The following is a 17,598-nucleotide window of genomic DNA, read 5'->3' on the forward strand; positions in this document are numbered from 1 at the left end:
AGTCTTGAAGTGGGCATGGCAATAAGTCAGTAAACCCAAGAAGTTTATTAAATCTGTTGCTACAGATTTTACCAGCTCCTTGGAACAGTCACTTTGGTGCCATCACTGTTAGCATGGAAAGGTGTGAGGAAAGCCAACAGGACTCAGGCATGCTGGCTTTAGCAGAACTGATGTCCAGGCACTTGGAGAACATCCAGGCCCAGGTCCCCACTGGTGCTATTAGCAGCATGATGGGGAAAAAATGGTAGTTCTTCATCTTCCCATCCCCTCCTCCCCACAAAGTGATCTGCCCTCAGGCTTTGGGATGGGGATACTAGACACTTCCATTCCTAAGCCTGAGACTAATTCACTCTAATAATCAAGGATGAGGCACTGTACCCCTTCAATTATTACTGATCCACTTACTCAAGAAGCTCCAAAGTCATCGTGCCTTTTGGTTCTGCTTCCACACTCTTGCCCCAGAATTTGAGTTTAGGATAAATTGATCCATGAAACACAAAATCATTATTTAAGCCTTCAGCATAGAAAGCACTGATTGGTGGATGATGGCTGACTTGCTCTGAGAGAAGTCTAAATCCAAGATCATCTCTGCAAAACAAAGATAACCAAACCATGTACCTACGTATCAAGTGTAGTGAAGTTGCAGTTGTTTTTCCTGAGGTGAAAGGGATAGTTGGATCCATGCATAGTTGCTGTACTCAGTGCAAGACATAATTAAAAGCCTAGGCTAAACTGAAAAGATCAACTAAAACATAGAACACTCCCATCCTAAATAACTAAGGACTTAATATAAAAAAGAAACAAGAACTACCAGATCTGATGAGTCAATATAGCTACTTTTGATACTGATCTCTTTCTTAAATCTTTACCTAAACATGGGCCAAAATATTAACTGAAAGGAAAATCTGCCTTGTGTAGCTGTACCTATTAATAGACTCATGCTGCTTATTAGGTACTGTGAACACTCCTGTACACTCTCCTTATGTACCATTCACATTTTTCATTCATAAGGTTTCGGGGAAAAAATTAATTTTTGTAGCTAAAACTTGTTTTTAAACCTGGCAAATTTCATTGCCTGCTCTGAATTGAAAAGTTAAGTAGTTTCTCTTCACTGAAAGGTCAATTGGTGAACATCAACACGCAGTGCATGCACCTGCAGCAGCTGCTGGGAGAATGGCTGGAAGCTTATGAGCTCAAGTGCAGTCTGCAAGCCAGCCAAGAGATCTAATGAACCATCTCTGCCATGGAATACCCCCTCCAGTGCAGCAGCCCTGTTCATTACCTGATCAGTTCATAGGTCTCTCCAAGCAATGGGTTGAATGGCTTCCCAGTACGTTCCCACTGCGAGGCTACAGCAGACACAGCAAATGCAGCCACACACTGCTCGGAAGAGGAAGGTCACACAGTTAGCCAACAGTAGCCATGGTGTTGCAGAATATCAAAATACTTTCCTAGACAGGAGTCCTGGTTTCTGCTGGGATAGAGCTGATTTTCTTCCTAGTAGCTGTTTTGGATTTAGAACGAGAATAATGCTTATAACTCAATGATGTTTTAATTCTTGCTAAGCAATGTCTAGCAACAAAGTCAAGGAATTTTCAACTTATCATACCACCCCACCAGGCTGGGGGGAACAAGAAATTGTGAGGGGACAGCTGGGAGAGCTGACACATTGACCAAGGGGATATTCCATGCCATATGACATCATGCTCAGTATATAAATAACCTAGAGGGGAAAGAAACCTGGCCAGGGGCTCCTGCTGCTTGAAAACTGCCTGGGCATTGGTCAGTGGGCAGTGCACAACTGCACTGTGCATCACTTATTTTGTATACTCAAATTATTATTTCTTCTCCTCTCCCCCCACCCCCTTCCCAGTTCTATCCCCCATCCCATGGAGGAGGAGGGGGGAATTAGGGTGAACAAGTGGCTGTCTGCTGCCTGCTGGCTTAAACTGTGACAGTTCTGGTTCTGTACAAACTCCCACCACATGGGTCACATGCACCTGACTCACTGTACATCTCTGGATAGCTGCTTGTCATTCAGGTCTTCATAAATCACCTCCAGCAGGGCTGCTTCCCTCCGGCACTGACACCTTTCTCCAAGGTGCTCCACTTGTCTGGGTGACATATAACATCACCCTTGAAGGAATATCTTTCCTTCACACCTGACATGAGTCCCCTCCACAGTGACTTGTGTCACTTCTCCAATCCCTCTGTCACTGCCTCAGTTCCTAAAAGGGGATCCTACCTGATTGGCTCCCTGATCCTTCAGTTCCAGACTACTGGCTCTGTTATTACCCCAACACTGGAGCAGGCTGGTGACAATGTGTTCGCCTGGACGACAGCCGAAATCTTTTTGTGTATCTCACAGCTCACTCAGGGACAGGAATTGTGTGGATACTGTCTCATGTATGAATCTTTCACCTTCCTCCCCCCCAGTCAGCAGCTATCTCTCCTCCTTCTCCTGTTCTCTCATGACAGCCCTGCTTCAGAGTAGCCTGTCTTGTCTACATCTTTCTCCTGCTCCCTCTTGGGAGAAACTCCTTCATCCCTTACTAAAGCAGCTGATTTTTGCTTCCAACACTTCCTCTTGTGTATAGGGGTGACTGACACCAGCACAGGTTGGTTCTTAGGTTCAGCAGTGGTGCCAGACCCAGAGTCAGAGTAGCTCCAGTGCCTCTTGTTCTATTGTCAGATCTGGAGGCCTTCTCTTGCCCTTGAGAGTACTGATGTGTTGAACAGAGCTCATTAGGCCTGGGCCAGGCCCCAGCACCTTGCAGTGAGTTCTGTCACTCTAGAATTGCCAGGGTGACAGCATACTTTTTCACAGAATCACAGAATAATGAGGCTGGAAGAGACCTCTAAGATCATCGAGTCCAACCTATGCCCTAACACCTCAACCAGTCTTTAGCACCAAGTGCTATGTCCATTCTTTTTTTAGATATATCCAGAGATGGTGATTCTACCACCTCCCTGGGCAGAGCATTCCAGTACTTTATTATTCTTTCGGAGAAATTTTTTTCCTAATGTCCAACCTGTGCCTTCCCTGACATAGCTTGAGACGGTGTCCTCTGGTTCTGTTAGCTGCTGCCCAGTGGAAGAGACCAACTCTCACCTGTCTACAACCACCCTTCAGGAAGTTGTAGAGAGCAATAAGGACACCTCTGAGTCTCCTTTTCTCCAGACTAAACAACCCCAGTTCCTTCAAAGGTTCCTCACAGGGCTTGTGTTCCCAGTCCCTCACCAGCCTCATTGTCTCCCTCTGGATGTGCTCCAGCATCTCAACGTCCTTCCCAAACTGAGGGGCCAGACCTGGACACAGCACTCAAGGTGTGGCCTCACCAGTGCCAAGTGGAGGGGAAGAATGGCCTCCCTGCTCCTGCTAGCCACTCTATTCCCGATCCAGGCCAGGATGCCCTTGGCCTTCTTGGCCCCCAGGGCACACTGGTGGCTCGCGCTCAACCGGTTGTCAACCAGCACCCCCAGGTCCCTTTCTGCCTGGGCACTGTCCAGCCACACCGTCCCCAGCCTTTCCAAACATTTTATTAATTTCTCTGGATTCTGCACTTGCTTAGGAGTGAAATTTCAAAATGTTAGAGATGCCCACTATCCTAGTGCTTACCCAGACTATCCCACACACCCTGCCACTCATAGTTTTCCAGCCCTGGGGCAGATCTCTGGGTGATATCCCCAAATAGTTGTTTTACCATAAACAAGACCAGAAACACATTCATGAGATGCAGCAAAGGAACAAATGGATTTGATTTCCTGATGATATTCAAAATTCTCAAGAGCTAATCAGCCTGGAGGAGAAGGGGATGATGGAAGAAGGTATCTCCTACATGGATTGGCTCTCTGACAAGAAAAGGCAAGAAGTGTAACTATGAATAGTTTCCTATAGATGGCTCCCAAGATGTGGAAATGCTGGCAATGCTGAGTACTAGTGCCAGCTCAGACAAACCACCGGGAATCAAAAAGACAGCGTTACAAAGTACAACAAAATGTTAACCTTAAACCAGTCCCCAGAGGTGATAAACAGCACGGCAGGGAACATATACAGCAAGTCAGATGTTGCATAACCCAGCTCAGAGAACATTCACAGCAGCAAATAAATCAACATTGCAACCAGAGACTACCAAACTAATATCATAAGTGCTTATAATGAATTTGCTTTATTATGCTCTGATCAGATTCATTGTTATCTCGACCCTTCAAGCTCTGCTCCTTGTGGGGTGCCATGAAGGAATACTGTGGTTTAACCGAGCAGGATAAACACCACACATTTGCTCACTCACCCCCTCCCCAGGCCAAATGGGATGGGGGATAGACTGAGGGGATAAAAAAGGTGAAATCAGTGGGTTGAGATAAAGGCAGCTTAATAGGGCAGAAAAGCAAGAGAAAATAAAAATTATAAAAGAATGACAATCATCACAAGTAATGCACAGCACAATGGCTCACCACCCAGGGACTGATGGCCCATCAGATCCTGAGCAGCAGCTCCCAGACAGCTTTCCCTTAGTATATGTACTGAGCTTGACACCATATGGTATGGAATATCCCTCTGGACAGTTGGGGCCAGCTGTCCCAGCTCTGCCCCCATCCCTGCTTCTTGTGTCCTTACTAGTGGGGGGACACACAAGGGGCAGAAAGTCTTTAAATTACTGTAAACACAGCTTAGGCACAACTAAAACAATGTGTTACCAGTATTATTCTCATTCTAAATCCAAAATACAGCACCATACCAGCTTCTAGGAAGAAACTGAATATCCCTGTGAAAACCAGGACAATAAACAAAACTAGTAAATGAATAAGAGAACTCAACATGCAGCAAGTCACAGCAGCTCCTCCTACAATGAGACTATGTAGAAGAAGAAAGATCCCACAACACTGAGCAAGAGCTCACATGAACAAGCAAAGCCAACACACCTGCATCCTCTCAGTGGTGCTGGAAAGCGAGCTGGCTTTGTGGATGAGGTACGTGTGCTCCATGTACTCCGTCAGGCGCTGCAGGAAGCTCAGGGGCTCGTTGAATATAACCGGCATTGTGATCTTCGACAGCTCCTGATGCACAAATGAAATTCCTGTTACAGGCTGAATGATTAGATACCCTGACCCACAGTAACCCAAATGTAATTGGCTTATTACAAAAATAAATGATGCTCTTAGTGCTAATGCAATGTGCTTGACCTGGCTCTGCTAATACTGAAAGGACAAAACGCTTATGAGCGCAGTAAGCAGAGCTGTGCTGGTGTTAAGGCTACTTTTAAAACAAAAAGTAAACCAAGCATCAAACTTCCTATCAATGAAAGCATTAAGAAGGTGAGATGAAACAATGGAAAGAAGTATTAAGGACCCCTTTAAAGATTAAGTTATTTATTATTCCATAAACAGATATAGACCATAGGCCATCTAATCACTTAAACATATTATCTTTTTTTGGAGGCAGGCGGGCAACTGGGGGGAGAAGAATAAGAAAGAACAGGGAAACACGGTGGTATAAGAGTAAAAAGAGGGATTTTGTATTCTGAACAAAAAAGGGAGTTTGCAACAGGAATAAGAATTTAAAGGAAGCCCTACAGTTTGGATGCTATCTATTCTCTCTCTGCATTTTTAAAAAGCATGCCTTCTGAATGCATAACACAGCAATGGTTTAAACTGCCTGCCGCAGCAAATTAAAAGGCTGCAAGTGTGACTGCTGGCCAAGGGTGAGGCAAACAGCACCATCCTGAGCCATAACAGCAGCACCTGGCACCAGGAGCCTTGGCAGATGCTTTGGTACAAGCCACTACAAGTTCTGCTGCCCCCCACAACTACAACTTCTCTGCAGAATTAAGACCCTTTATTCCTGCACATACCTTATGCAAGGCAGGCTTTCAATCTGTTCTTTGTATTTTGTAACACTTTTCCACTAAAGACACTGGGAGAAGCCTCAGACACTTCACATCAACTCGGGAGACTTGGAGCTGCTGATTCAGGCATTCCCCAGCATTTCCACACCTCATTGCTTGATGCTGCTCCTAACTACACCAAGGGGAGGAGGAGAAAACAACAGCAACTAAACCCACAAACTTTCCCTTCTGTAGACTACTGTTAGAGACTGACAGAGGTTTATCAGCAGCAAATATTCCCAGCCTGTTGTAGGATCTATTGGAGAGAAGAGCTCTTCTCAATTCACACCTAGCTGGAAGCAGATTAGGTGCCAACGAGCTAACTCTGATCTGGCCACCGTCTGGTCAGTAACACCATGGAAGGGGGAAGACTCAGATACTAAGGGGAAGGGACAAAAGCAAAATGAAAGTGGTTGTTTTTCTGGGGTTGTTTTGTTTTTTCCACAGTCAAAATAAATTTTAAAAAAACCCGCAAAGTACTTAAAAGGCTCAAGTCAAGACACTTTTACTGAAAGAATATTGCTTTGACTAGTTCCTACCTTCTTAAGTTAAGAAGGTAAAGCATAAAGCAAATTAAGCATAAATAAAGCAGCAAATTAATAGAGCATAAGTAGCAAATTAAAATGAAGAAAACCAACCTAAAACAAACCAACCCCATAAACACATGAAAAAACACATACAAAAGACCTCTTCTCCCAAAAATGTTTTTGTTTGGGCCTCAAATAAAACAATCACTCCCCATTTTTTATCATAGCTTTCTGATTACCTACCATGCCAATGCATTTTCTTAAGATACTCCAGATACTGAAGTCATTTCTGGAAAACATTGGAGATGGTAAGCTTGTTCTGTGGAAAGAAACAAGGGAAAAAAGCAGAAGTAAGAAAAGTTTTCCAATACTAACCATGACTAAGAAATGCAAGTGCTTATTTATGAAAGGAACACTTTCCCAGTTTTTAAATTAAAATCCCTGGGGCAATGACAGTGCAATGACAGAGAGTTTGAAGCACTAAAACTGTTTTACCTACAAAGAAACATTAATTTCTCTAAAACCAAAACCATTACTTTTGCATAACACCAACAGAAGAGAATGTCTACAGCAGTCATCAGAACAGTTTTCACAATGGCACTACTAAGATATTTAGTTGTGTCTTTGTGAGAAAGTGGAAGTTAACTGAATAGGTACAAAAGTACATTCACTGTGTCTGAACAGATATGAGGGTTAAAACAGTGTGTTTGTCTTGGGGCTTTTCTCCTAGTCACCTTTACACTGACACTGAAGGGCCACAACATTTATGGCCTATATTAAAACCAGCCCTCAGGAACAACAGAAAAAAGCAGCATCATTAAAGAAGAGCAAACAGAGCAGCCTCTTCTACAGGGGGCTGATATGTCCCAAAACAAGTCATGAGCATACTTTCAGGGACCAGCATTTAGGCTGAGAACAGAGCATGCATTTCTCAGCCTCATGGAAAATCAAGCACGCAGTTTGCTCAGTTTTCTTACTGCTACTGAGCAGCTCAACTCTTAATCCAATTTACTTCTAGAAAGGCATAAATATTGGTCAAAGTCCTTTGTCCTTTGACAACACAAATCCATTTTTGGATCACGAGGCTATTGCCAACAAGCAAAATTCACAATTTTTCTGTTCTTATCAATAGATAAAAATTACCTAGAGCTTACTCAAACTGCATGAACTATTAAAGTTTCAAAGTTTAGTTAACTCCAAATCATTGTATTGCTATCCTAACCAAGGTTGTCTTGTCTATGCTCAAGGTAGCTAAAGCAACCTTTTTCAGAGAGTGTGAACAGGCTGTACCTTCCTTCTCCACCCCACCTTTCTGATAAACAGAAACACTGCCTTTAGAAAAAAAATACTCAGGCTAAATTGTTTGTTTCAGTAGCCCTACTTGCTGTGCTACCTCCCCTACTTATCTGCCACTGGAACACCTTTACCAGGGCTGATGCTTCAGTTGTCAGAAAGAACAAAACCAAGAAATGTTCCTTAAAATCAAACAAGCCCTATCCCATCAAAAACCCAGTCATGTCTGATCTCCTCATGGCAGCACACTATAGTGTTAGCAAGTAGCTACAAGCCCAACACTGACTTGTTTTACTCAGCTCTCCTGCAGAGGATGAGTGGGTAGGAGGATTTATTTTAATTGACCAACACACCACCACTCACTCCCCAGTCTGACTTTTCACTGAGACAAAAATATTTTGTGAAAAAGATCACCCTGAATAATATTAAGTATAAAATAATTCTGTGGATGTTTTGATACATATGTCCAGGAGAGGACAGTGTCCACCAACGACTCAGTCTTATCTTCACTTGTAATGTTAACTTGTTTTTCCTGGGTATCCTTTAATGCAGGCAGTCAGCAAAGTGGGTATTTTTGTTTTAGTAAGTCCTTCTGCATGTTAAACACATTAACCCTTAGTTTGCTGAAGTATACAAAGAAATTGCTTTCCTTACATACTAAAACTTATATTTTCATTAAAGTTAACCTGCCCTTTTGTTCAGTTTGAAGGTTGGCATTCAGTTTCAGCCACTCATCTGTATTTGCTGCCTATATCAGTCAAATCTGCTGTGGGAGTCAGTTCTCTCCTCCCTCTAGAACACACACACACACACACACACACTGAAAGAACAAAGCAGTTTTAAGCCACCAAGGAAGATCCCAGGGACAAGTAAGGACATGTGGACAAATGACAGCCAGCCAAGACTTGAGGCCTACTAACCTTGACATACTCCCTGTGATTGAACAAATTATTTTTGAATACAAAAATTCCTCTCCAGATGTCAGTTTCAAAAACAACTCGGGAAGTTAATTTTAGCTTTAAGTGACAAAAACATCTGCTGGAATTTCTGTGCAGTAGAACAGATGAGATTTATTTAGGATCCTTTACTTAAACAAAAAAACACTTGCCCAAAGCATTAGCTATTACACATCAACTGCTACAGGAATCTTGTGAGGAAGGAAACATATGGAGTGAAAAAGGCACGTTTAGCTTGCTTTTCATGCCAACCTGAACAGTCTCCTGGCTCCCATGAAACTGAACACCAACATGTTTGCATTCTGAAAGGCCCCCAGTGCAGGGACCAAAGGGAAAGCTGACAACAAAATTCAGCAACAAGAGGAAAACAGTAGTGACAAGTGGATATAAAATGTTGGCACTTGGCACTTCATACAGAACATTTTTATGCACTGGAGTTTTTGGGGATTTGCTTGGACTTTTCTGAGGGCTGAGGTTTTTTTGCCTTTTTTTTTAAGTTTGGCTCAGTTGAAAAAATTCCCCTCTTAAAAAGAAGTTATTTGCTCCCTGATTATTTACTGTACTACTCTGTCTCTCGGATCCTCTCCCAAGAAGTGTAATAAAAATTAGGTCTACTCTCAACTCTGTGAACAATCAGCAGGATGCACACTACATAAAAAACCCAACCCAACAAACAAATAAAAAATTCCCACCAAAACAAAAAACCAAACCAAAACAAAAAAGCCAAAACAACAACAAAAAATTCCCTAGAATAAACATGCAGATTATATGTGATACTGGCTTCACCTATCTGTAGATGTACTTCCCAACACTTTTAATTCCTTGGAACCAACAGATTTATTCCCACATTTCCAAACCCAAAGCATGTATGCTCCCCCTGCCAAACAAAAACCAACCCTCACTTCTCTGTGAAAACTCTCAACTACTCAAATAATATTGAGGCGCAGTTTAAAGCTCAGGTTGTCTAGATGAAGACAGAAAATCTTATTTAAACTGTGGGCTGAACAGTGTCAGGTAATCTCATGTGCAGCCTAAAGGCACAGATCCTCTACTCATCTGAGGGTACCAAGATTTAAAGCAAAAGAAATTAATATGGTCTATTTTCCAAGGGACTTGTTTCCATGTGGTTAACACAAACAGAAGTTAAAAAAAGTAAAAGTTATAAGCAAATTCAAGGGTGTAAGGATGGAATTAAGTGATGTTAAAACATTCTGAATCCCTCACTTGTCCTAGCATCAAGAGGTTACAGTTTTTGCTCTGAAAGGCCCCAGGTGGCAAAGCAGGCAGTGCCTATTTGACCAATGCACACAGTTAGAACCAGACCCCCTGACAAAACAGGCACAAATTGGAGCCAGCAGCTCCAGGCAGGTAGCACAGTTCTGAGGTCACATGAAACAGATGCTGTACCAGGCCAAACGTGGCTACTACCAACAGCCTCAGAAAAGAGGCTAAAAATACCACACATCTCACATCCCCTGAGAAGGTTCTCCTGGAGGCAAAGTTTAAATTGTCTGAGCTTCTGGGGAGAAAGAGTTTGCATCAATATATTTGGGGACAACTCCCAGTGTGCCAGGTAAAAAAGCCTAACATTACAGCTCAATCTATAATGTTGTTATAGTCATTTAATCCCATAAAATACAGCCATGTATTCTATAGCCATTTAGTCACATAAAATAAGGCCATACATTCTTATCTAAATGCAAAACAGATTCAAAAAAGTTTCCACTTTTCTTTAGCAGTAGATTATTAGCAAATTTATGTACCCATTTTACTCCAACATCCTAGGTTCTCTTTACTACTAGAAGACAGGCAGCTCAGAGAAACAACTGAGGTAGATGTACTTGTTTATTACTTTTCATTACTCTTCATAAAATCAGGAGCTCTGAAATGCTTCTCCAGTCACCTGCTCCCTGCAGTTCTGACAGCACACTGTGCAGCATCACAAGAAGTTGGAAAGTAATTTTTTATAGTAGATGGAAGAGTAATTCCTGTTTGAACTCCTCGATACAGTGCAAATCAACATGCACCATCATTTTCATGTTCATTATATACTGCATCCTCTCTCCTCACTGTTTCCAAGGCAGTGAATTCAGATGTCCACCTTCACCTACTGCTTCCTCCGCACTCACAAACTTCCTGCTCTGATTAGGGAAGGCACTTAGCCAAGGCCATAAATACCACATTGCTAACAGCACAAGAGCAAAACAACATGCTTAGTCAGCTGGTTTATGTTATCTCTCCAAAACACTCATTCCTCCACCCAAGCCCTCATTTGCTTCAGTCTTTGTCTAGCATGAGACACGCACAGGTCGACCCTTGAAATATCAGGTCTGATGCTACCAACTCACTTCAACAGCAAGTTGAAGTGAAGTCTGAACTACCAAGACACCAAGTAACTAAAGCCTATCTAGCTTCCTCCTGTAAAATTACATATTATTTTCCTGGTTTTACAGAAATGTGGTGTCCTCATCATCATCCTGTACATCCAAAACACTTCCAGAATAGTCTCTTTGAAACATGCTGAAGTCTGGCTTTATTTGTAGCACAAATGTTATATTGCCCTTTCACTGAAACTGGAGAATAGTGGTGTCTGTTACATCTCATTAACTCCAGACCTATTGTCCTCCTTTATCGGCAAGGAAACAAACAAAAATGGATCATTTGACAACACAAAATAAGCACATAAAACATGGATGAGACTTTTAGAATAAGACTCCCTTTGTTCACATTTGAGTTTCTGATGCCAGGCTAGCAATATTTTTCATTCATTCCTGATACCAACAGAAGGATCAAATAACTCGAAATTAAAGAGGCAATAGGAGGTACAGGTCATTAAAGATAAATGAAGGAATTAAAATCCACATAGATTTCAATAAGATCTAATAAAAAACAAGTGTGTCCATTTTTAAACAGCACAATATATTTTCTTTTTACTTATTTAGATTGGATGATCAAGATGCAAAGGAGCACACCTTGGAAAAACAGTCTTTATAAAATCATAGCACAACCAATTACTTGTCAATCATCCCTAGCAAAGTTTTAAAGTCAGTTTTTCAGAGATTGCTGTGGTCTATTACCATTAATGCACATTATAGAACTTTAAGAATGGACAACATCCTACCTGTGTTTTTTGATTCCGTTTGACAGCGCCTCCCCACTTCCACACACCTTTTCTTCAGACATGCTTGAAGTTATTGTATCTTTTGAATCCATGCTGTCCTCTAAGGAGTAGGCTGCTGCTGTTTCAAACCCACTTAATGATTTTTCAGATTCCGAATCTGCAAAAGAGCAGGTGCATGTTAATGAATCTACCGCCTGTGCTAGGCTTCAGTCACTAACAGATCTCCCTGCCTTGTACAAAACTGAAACCTAAGTAGCCTACTGTGTCCTGATGACAGCATCCATTTGGTAAGTAACTAGTACTGCCAGAGACTGCTGCAGCCCAGCATCTAGACATAAAGAAATTGCACAATAAGCAACACCACAGTACATTAAAAATCCTCTACCAAACTGAGCCAAAATCTGGCATATTTATTAAATTGAAGCTACTAGACCTTGCCTAGGACAAGTGCCAGTGCCATACAGATGCCACACCAGATGCCAGTACCCTACCAAACAAACAGGTACCTTGAGTAGTGACTCCTTCTTCAGTTAGGTGTAAGTTCTAAGACTCTCAGTGCTGTTCACCAACCTTCACTTTCCAACTCACTGAACAAGTATCAAAGAACAGAAGGATGTATCATATAGATAACACCAACTACGTAGGTCCCAGCAAAGTCTACGTGATAAGCTCACTAATCAACAAGATAAACTTTGTTCTGTGGAAGGCAGGTTAATAGTACAATCCACATCACATCTTAAACTAAACCAAACATCAACAACAAAACCTTCTTTCCAACCAGTGTTTTGGTAAGATAGTGTTTGTCCAGCTCTGGAGAACAACAGTCTTGCCCCAAATCAGAAGGTACTAATTTCCTGGCAAAGGCTGTATTTTTGGGTTAGGTTTTCTTTCAAACCTGACAAGATTATCTAAGGATTATCCAATTGCAAGTTCCAGGAAGTGAGGGAACAAGTCAAGACATTAACTTCAATCTCATTTGAAAAATTCTTTAGCAGAAACCAGGTACCACACTGAATGGCAAACAGCTTAATGCAAGCCTCACTGTTCCTGAAAAACGTACACCCAATCTACAGTAGATGATATTCCTGCTATGTACTGCTTCCAGCATATGCTGTTGCTCTTGGCTGCAAAACCCCAGAGAAATAACTGCAAAATTAGCCATTCTCTCACACACTCGTTCTAATTCAAAACCAGTAATCAAAATCTGCTGAAGTAGCACAGAGTCCAAAAGAATATCTCGCTCACAGCTGTCTAATGCCAGGTGCTCTCTTGTTTTGTCTTTAAAAAGCTATGCCAGTAGCTTCTCCAGAACATGCAAATTATATATTGCTTTGCTGAAGGGTGTGTGTATGTATATACATACATATATATATAGATAGGAGGACTTTGTACCATATCCAGATCACATAAGGGTCCGGAACAGGACAGAATCCTGATAAATGGATGGGCTATGTCACTATGTCTCCATCTCTTCTAGAGAGAGATATCTAGAAGCATAAATGAGATTTTTCACTTAAAACATCAATGCCTATCCTCATCAAGACAGTTCTGAAATTAAGCCAGTTGCTAGGGAATGAAAAGAACTGCCAGCTGGTGCTCAGGATATGTTAAAGAAGTGGACTGGCACTCCAGAGAATCTTCTCACAATTCTCCCCAAATTTGTCAGTCTAGTTCTGTGCCAAGTTATGACATAACATATCAAAGCATTAGTTTGGTGGGTACTATATTTAACAAGTAGGGTAAGGAAAAGCATTTTTACTTGAGACAACTTTGTTACATAAAATACAGATTTGTCCAGAGATCCTAAACTCAGGTAGCCAGGAAGATGGAATTTTCCTGCACATCCAAATACTGCAGAGGAAGAGACTCTAGGAGTGTGACCCAAGTGGGGCCTCAGCTTTCTGACCACACAACAAGCTATAAAGCTCCTTGAGGTATGTACTCCACCTCTTTTAAAAGAGCTGCTCAACTGTGCCAACAGTTATCATGACAAGAAAAGCATGAAGCCAACCCAGTAACACAAAGGAAAGGCTGGCTCCTGTAGGGTCCTTTCTTCTCTTGTATCATCCAGGACTGTCTTGCTTTCAGACAGGAGTCCTAGCGTGCAAATTCCTTCAATCTGAGTCTCTGCAACAGACCCAGGACTCCAGAGCAGAAAGGCAAGAGCAGATAAGCTTCACCAGAACTGCCTGTCACTCTTGGATATAATTCTCAGTATAACAAAGATTTTTAAATACCAGACACATTCAGTTCTCCTCATGCTGGCCTTACAGTGCCAAGAGAGGATTCTGCTGGACTGAGCTCTGCACCTGCAAACCTCTCCAGAGCTGTAGACACTGATCACACAGCCTTCCTCAGGGCATGAGCCTTACCTAATGCAAGAATACCATGCTGTACAAGAAGAAACAGTAGAAGAATGAAACACAACTGTTATAAGAAACTGCTCCCTAGAGAAACCTCACCCATTTTCCTGAGAAACAGAGAAAGTACATCTACAACAGTACCTGCCATCAAAAATCTCAGTCTCCAATCCCTAAACCTCAGCCACCTCCTTTAACCCAACAAATTTAGCAAGCCTTGAGAGACTGTTAGGATGCCAGAGTGCACAAGCCTGGTACTGTTCTGTGAGCACAGATCAACAGGCAACTCAAACTGAGCTTTTCCCTGTGCACTTGCAGCGAACTCTTTTCTGAATTAAGATTTGCATACTCCCCCGTCACTGTAAAAAAAGATTTATATTCACAAGTTTCTACAGAGCAGCTGTCAAACAGATGACTAGGAGAAAATGAAGGGGTTTTTTTTTAATTGAACTTAAGGGGTTGTGGGCTGAGGAGGGGGGAGAAGGAATAAGAGTCCCTGTACAGAAGCCAAAATTTTAAAGTGATCCCTGAGACAAGACCAGGCTGACTAGGAAGTTCTCCAGCTCACAAAACCTGAAAGAGTAATAGTACAAACACCAGCTAAATTTTGCAAAAGTGGGAGAGCACAGGGAAACAGCAGAAGCAATGAAAGAAATTTAACTCAAGGGACTTCATTTCCTATTGCTACAACTGGTAAGTTTTCAGATGCAGATAGGAAAGTCTGGCCAGTATTTTTGATTAATAAATAAACCTGAGAAATATAGTGTTTAACCATTAGCACTGTTGGGTTTCAGGTCTGACCAGGTGTTTCCCATCCCTCTGAGACACCCGAGTTCATTCTTTTAATTCTATTCAAGGCAAGAAGTGACAGGCAGCAGTGTTCTCACAGAGGCTGTGAAGTATTTTTGGTACATGTTCAAAAAAAGCCACTTGACAAACTACTCTAAACATGGAAGGAAGGGCAAGAGGTTTGTTTGCTTTTTGTATCATTTTTACTTTCAAGTGATCTGATTACTGTAGACAAACTAGGAAACAACAAGGGATGTAGTCTGCTACTTATTGTACCATTTAGGAGAGTTATTTATAAACACAGCACCCAGTAGTGCTAGATACCAGCAGAAGCTATACTATGACAGGTTAGCTTCAGTATTTAGTGTATTTAAATATTCCTGTAGCTAAATAACTGCTTTTATTGCAAGATTGCATGTATGCAAAGCCATCAATAACCCTCTCAACACACACAAAAATCCTGTTTGCAGAAAAAACCCCACTTCTCAGATAAAACCTGTTTAAAAGAGAAAAACAAAGGAAGATCCAAATTCTTCCCAAACTGGGTGCACAATTTGCAAATGAAAAGGGAATCTTATCTGAAAGGCAAAAATGAAGTACTTTTACCCTTCAATTCTTGACCTGCTTAGCCATTTTTCAGCCTTTTGAATGACCTCTGCATTCCTTACCATTTTCATATGCTCCTGGTCTGCATTAATCAAAGCTAATAACTTCTCCACCTCTCTAGGAGATGCATTGGTCTTCTTGAATTTTGCTACTTGTTCAGTGCTCCTTCCCTTCCCCAGAGCCCTTCTGTTCCACCCCACCCTGCTTTAAACATAGAAGAGTTTGACACATGTTAAGCGTTCAATCCTGAAAGTGAGAGCTGCAGCACTCTGTGTGGTATCGAGTTTAATTACACATTTCCACCACGCCCATGATCAGCGGATCACCCCGCCGGGAAGTGCTGCTGACTGACCTATGGCTATCAGAGTTCAGATTAATAACACCCTTAACTTTGCTCTTCTTAACACTGGATATCATGCTTTGGTAAGACAAATAACTGTCATTTTCTCTAGGTTCTTCCTTTAATTTCTCTCTCTTTGCAGGGATTTAGGAATTACTGCAACAGTCAAAAAGTACTGATAACAGCATATCACTTAAAGATTCAAAGAAAGGAGACTTCAGAAAATCAACACCAGTAAATAATCTTACCACATTGCAAACATTTTCCTCACTCCAGTTTTGGAAAAGGAAGAGGATATTTCTGTAACTCTGGCCACAATTTCTACAAACAGAACCACACACCACAGACTTTAACAGTGAACAATTCAGTCTATGCCAACACTAGCAGGTAGCATGGATCGGGCTGGAGCAGATCTGCAAGAGGAACAGATGGTGCTGAGGACTTGACAATCAAACCAGATACATTTCTAGTGCTGTTCTCTTCAGATCTGCTCTTACTCTGCTGCCATAGACTGAGCTCCAATAGGAGCTGGACTGTATCTTCTGATTCAGCTTCATTCAGGAGCAATTGGAATTTTCTACAATGTGAACTAGAACATGGCAAATAGGGACAAGTAGTTGCTGCACTGACTAGATCCTTTTTGATACACCTCTTCCTCAAAAACCTGCTTGAAAATTGCTCTGAATTGCCCCATTAGTGATACTTCTGTTGAGACTAAACAAAAAATTATTTTTAAAACATTAAATAAACAAATAAATAAAGAGCAGTGGCATCTTTTTTCAACCTGTCAAGTCAAAACTAACAATTCTTCAGCTCAAAGTGCAAGCCTACTTATGCAACACTCTCACTTCTAAACTCACTCCTACAGCAGGGATTTAAAAATTCATAGAACTGCAAGCAGAAAAAGATGGCATCCTGATAGAAAAAATACTCTAAGTAGTGCCATTTTCTCACTGACAGACATTATAACTTGTTATATCACCCTGTTAAAATACATTGGTGTTTGCTCAATCTCCCACACAACTTCAAAAGGCAATTCATGAATATGGCTATTTGTCCAAAATCAATATAATTTGACACTATCAGTTTGCAAATCAGGTTAAGCAAAAGCTTTGCAGACAGTTGTAGCAATTTAGATTTCCAGAAACAAAAAAACCCTCTCCTCAAACCATACCAACAAAAAACTAATTCCATTCATGCTTAAAGTGAAAGTGGTAACATGTATTCAGCAGTCAGGAAAATACATCACATTTCCCTTTTTCTAGCCACCTCCCCATCCCCGCCCCCTTCAGAAACAGAAAGGACCTTAATCTCTGCAAAGCACTAAATGTGAACAACCTAGAGAAGAGAATCTAACACCAGTCTGATTAAACTGACAGACAGCCAAGAAAGTAAGTCTGTCCCAGAAAATTATTTAAAATGCAATTAAAATGAATTATGTCAAGTAGCTTCTCACAAAGGAGAAAGAAATAATGTTTGGGGTTTTTTAGGTATGTTTGTATATATATACGCACTCAGCAAATTTCCCAATTTTACAAATCCACTTGATACGATTTGTTTGTAGCTTGCAAGGACAAAACTACCACCTCTGACAACAGGAGAGGTGGCTTTGGACACTTTCATTCAACAGTATTTAGAGATCAGGTCAGTTATGAGATGCGTCAACTAGCAGCTCTTTAAAGCTTAATATTCTCTCATATGCACAAGGCAAGCCCAGCTGG

General features: G+C 41.5%; 1 protein-coding gene across 2 annotated transcripts in view; it reads right to left on the reverse strand.

Annotated features, from left to right (window-relative positions):
* OSBPL1A (oxysterol binding protein like 1A) overlaps positions 1–17,598 on the reverse strand; it is a 78,169-nt gene that overhangs the window by 11,601 nt on the left and 48,970 nt on the right. For both annotated transcript variants that reach the window (XM_058025766.1, XM_058025775.1), the window contains 5 exons: positions 11,783–11,939; positions 6,656–6,731; positions 4,924–5,058; positions 1,283–1,380; positions 406–588 (listed from right to left, as the gene is read on the reverse strand). In XM_058025766.1, the coding sequence (XP_057881749.1) occupies positions 406–588; positions 1,283–1,380; positions 4,924–5,058; positions 6,656–6,731; positions 11,783–11,939 (649 nt within the window). The remainder of the gene's footprint in view (positions 1–405; positions 589–1,282; positions 1,381–4,923; positions 5,059–6,655; positions 6,732–11,782; positions 11,940–17,598) is intronic.

Source organism: Melospiza georgiana, chromosome 1, assembly GCF_028018845.1.
Source record: "Melospiza georgiana isolate bMelGeo1 chromosome 1, bMelGeo1.pri, whole genome shotgun sequence".
Taxonomy (NCBI): Eukaryota; Metazoa; Chordata; class Aves; order Passeriformes; family Passerellidae; genus Melospiza; species Melospiza georgiana.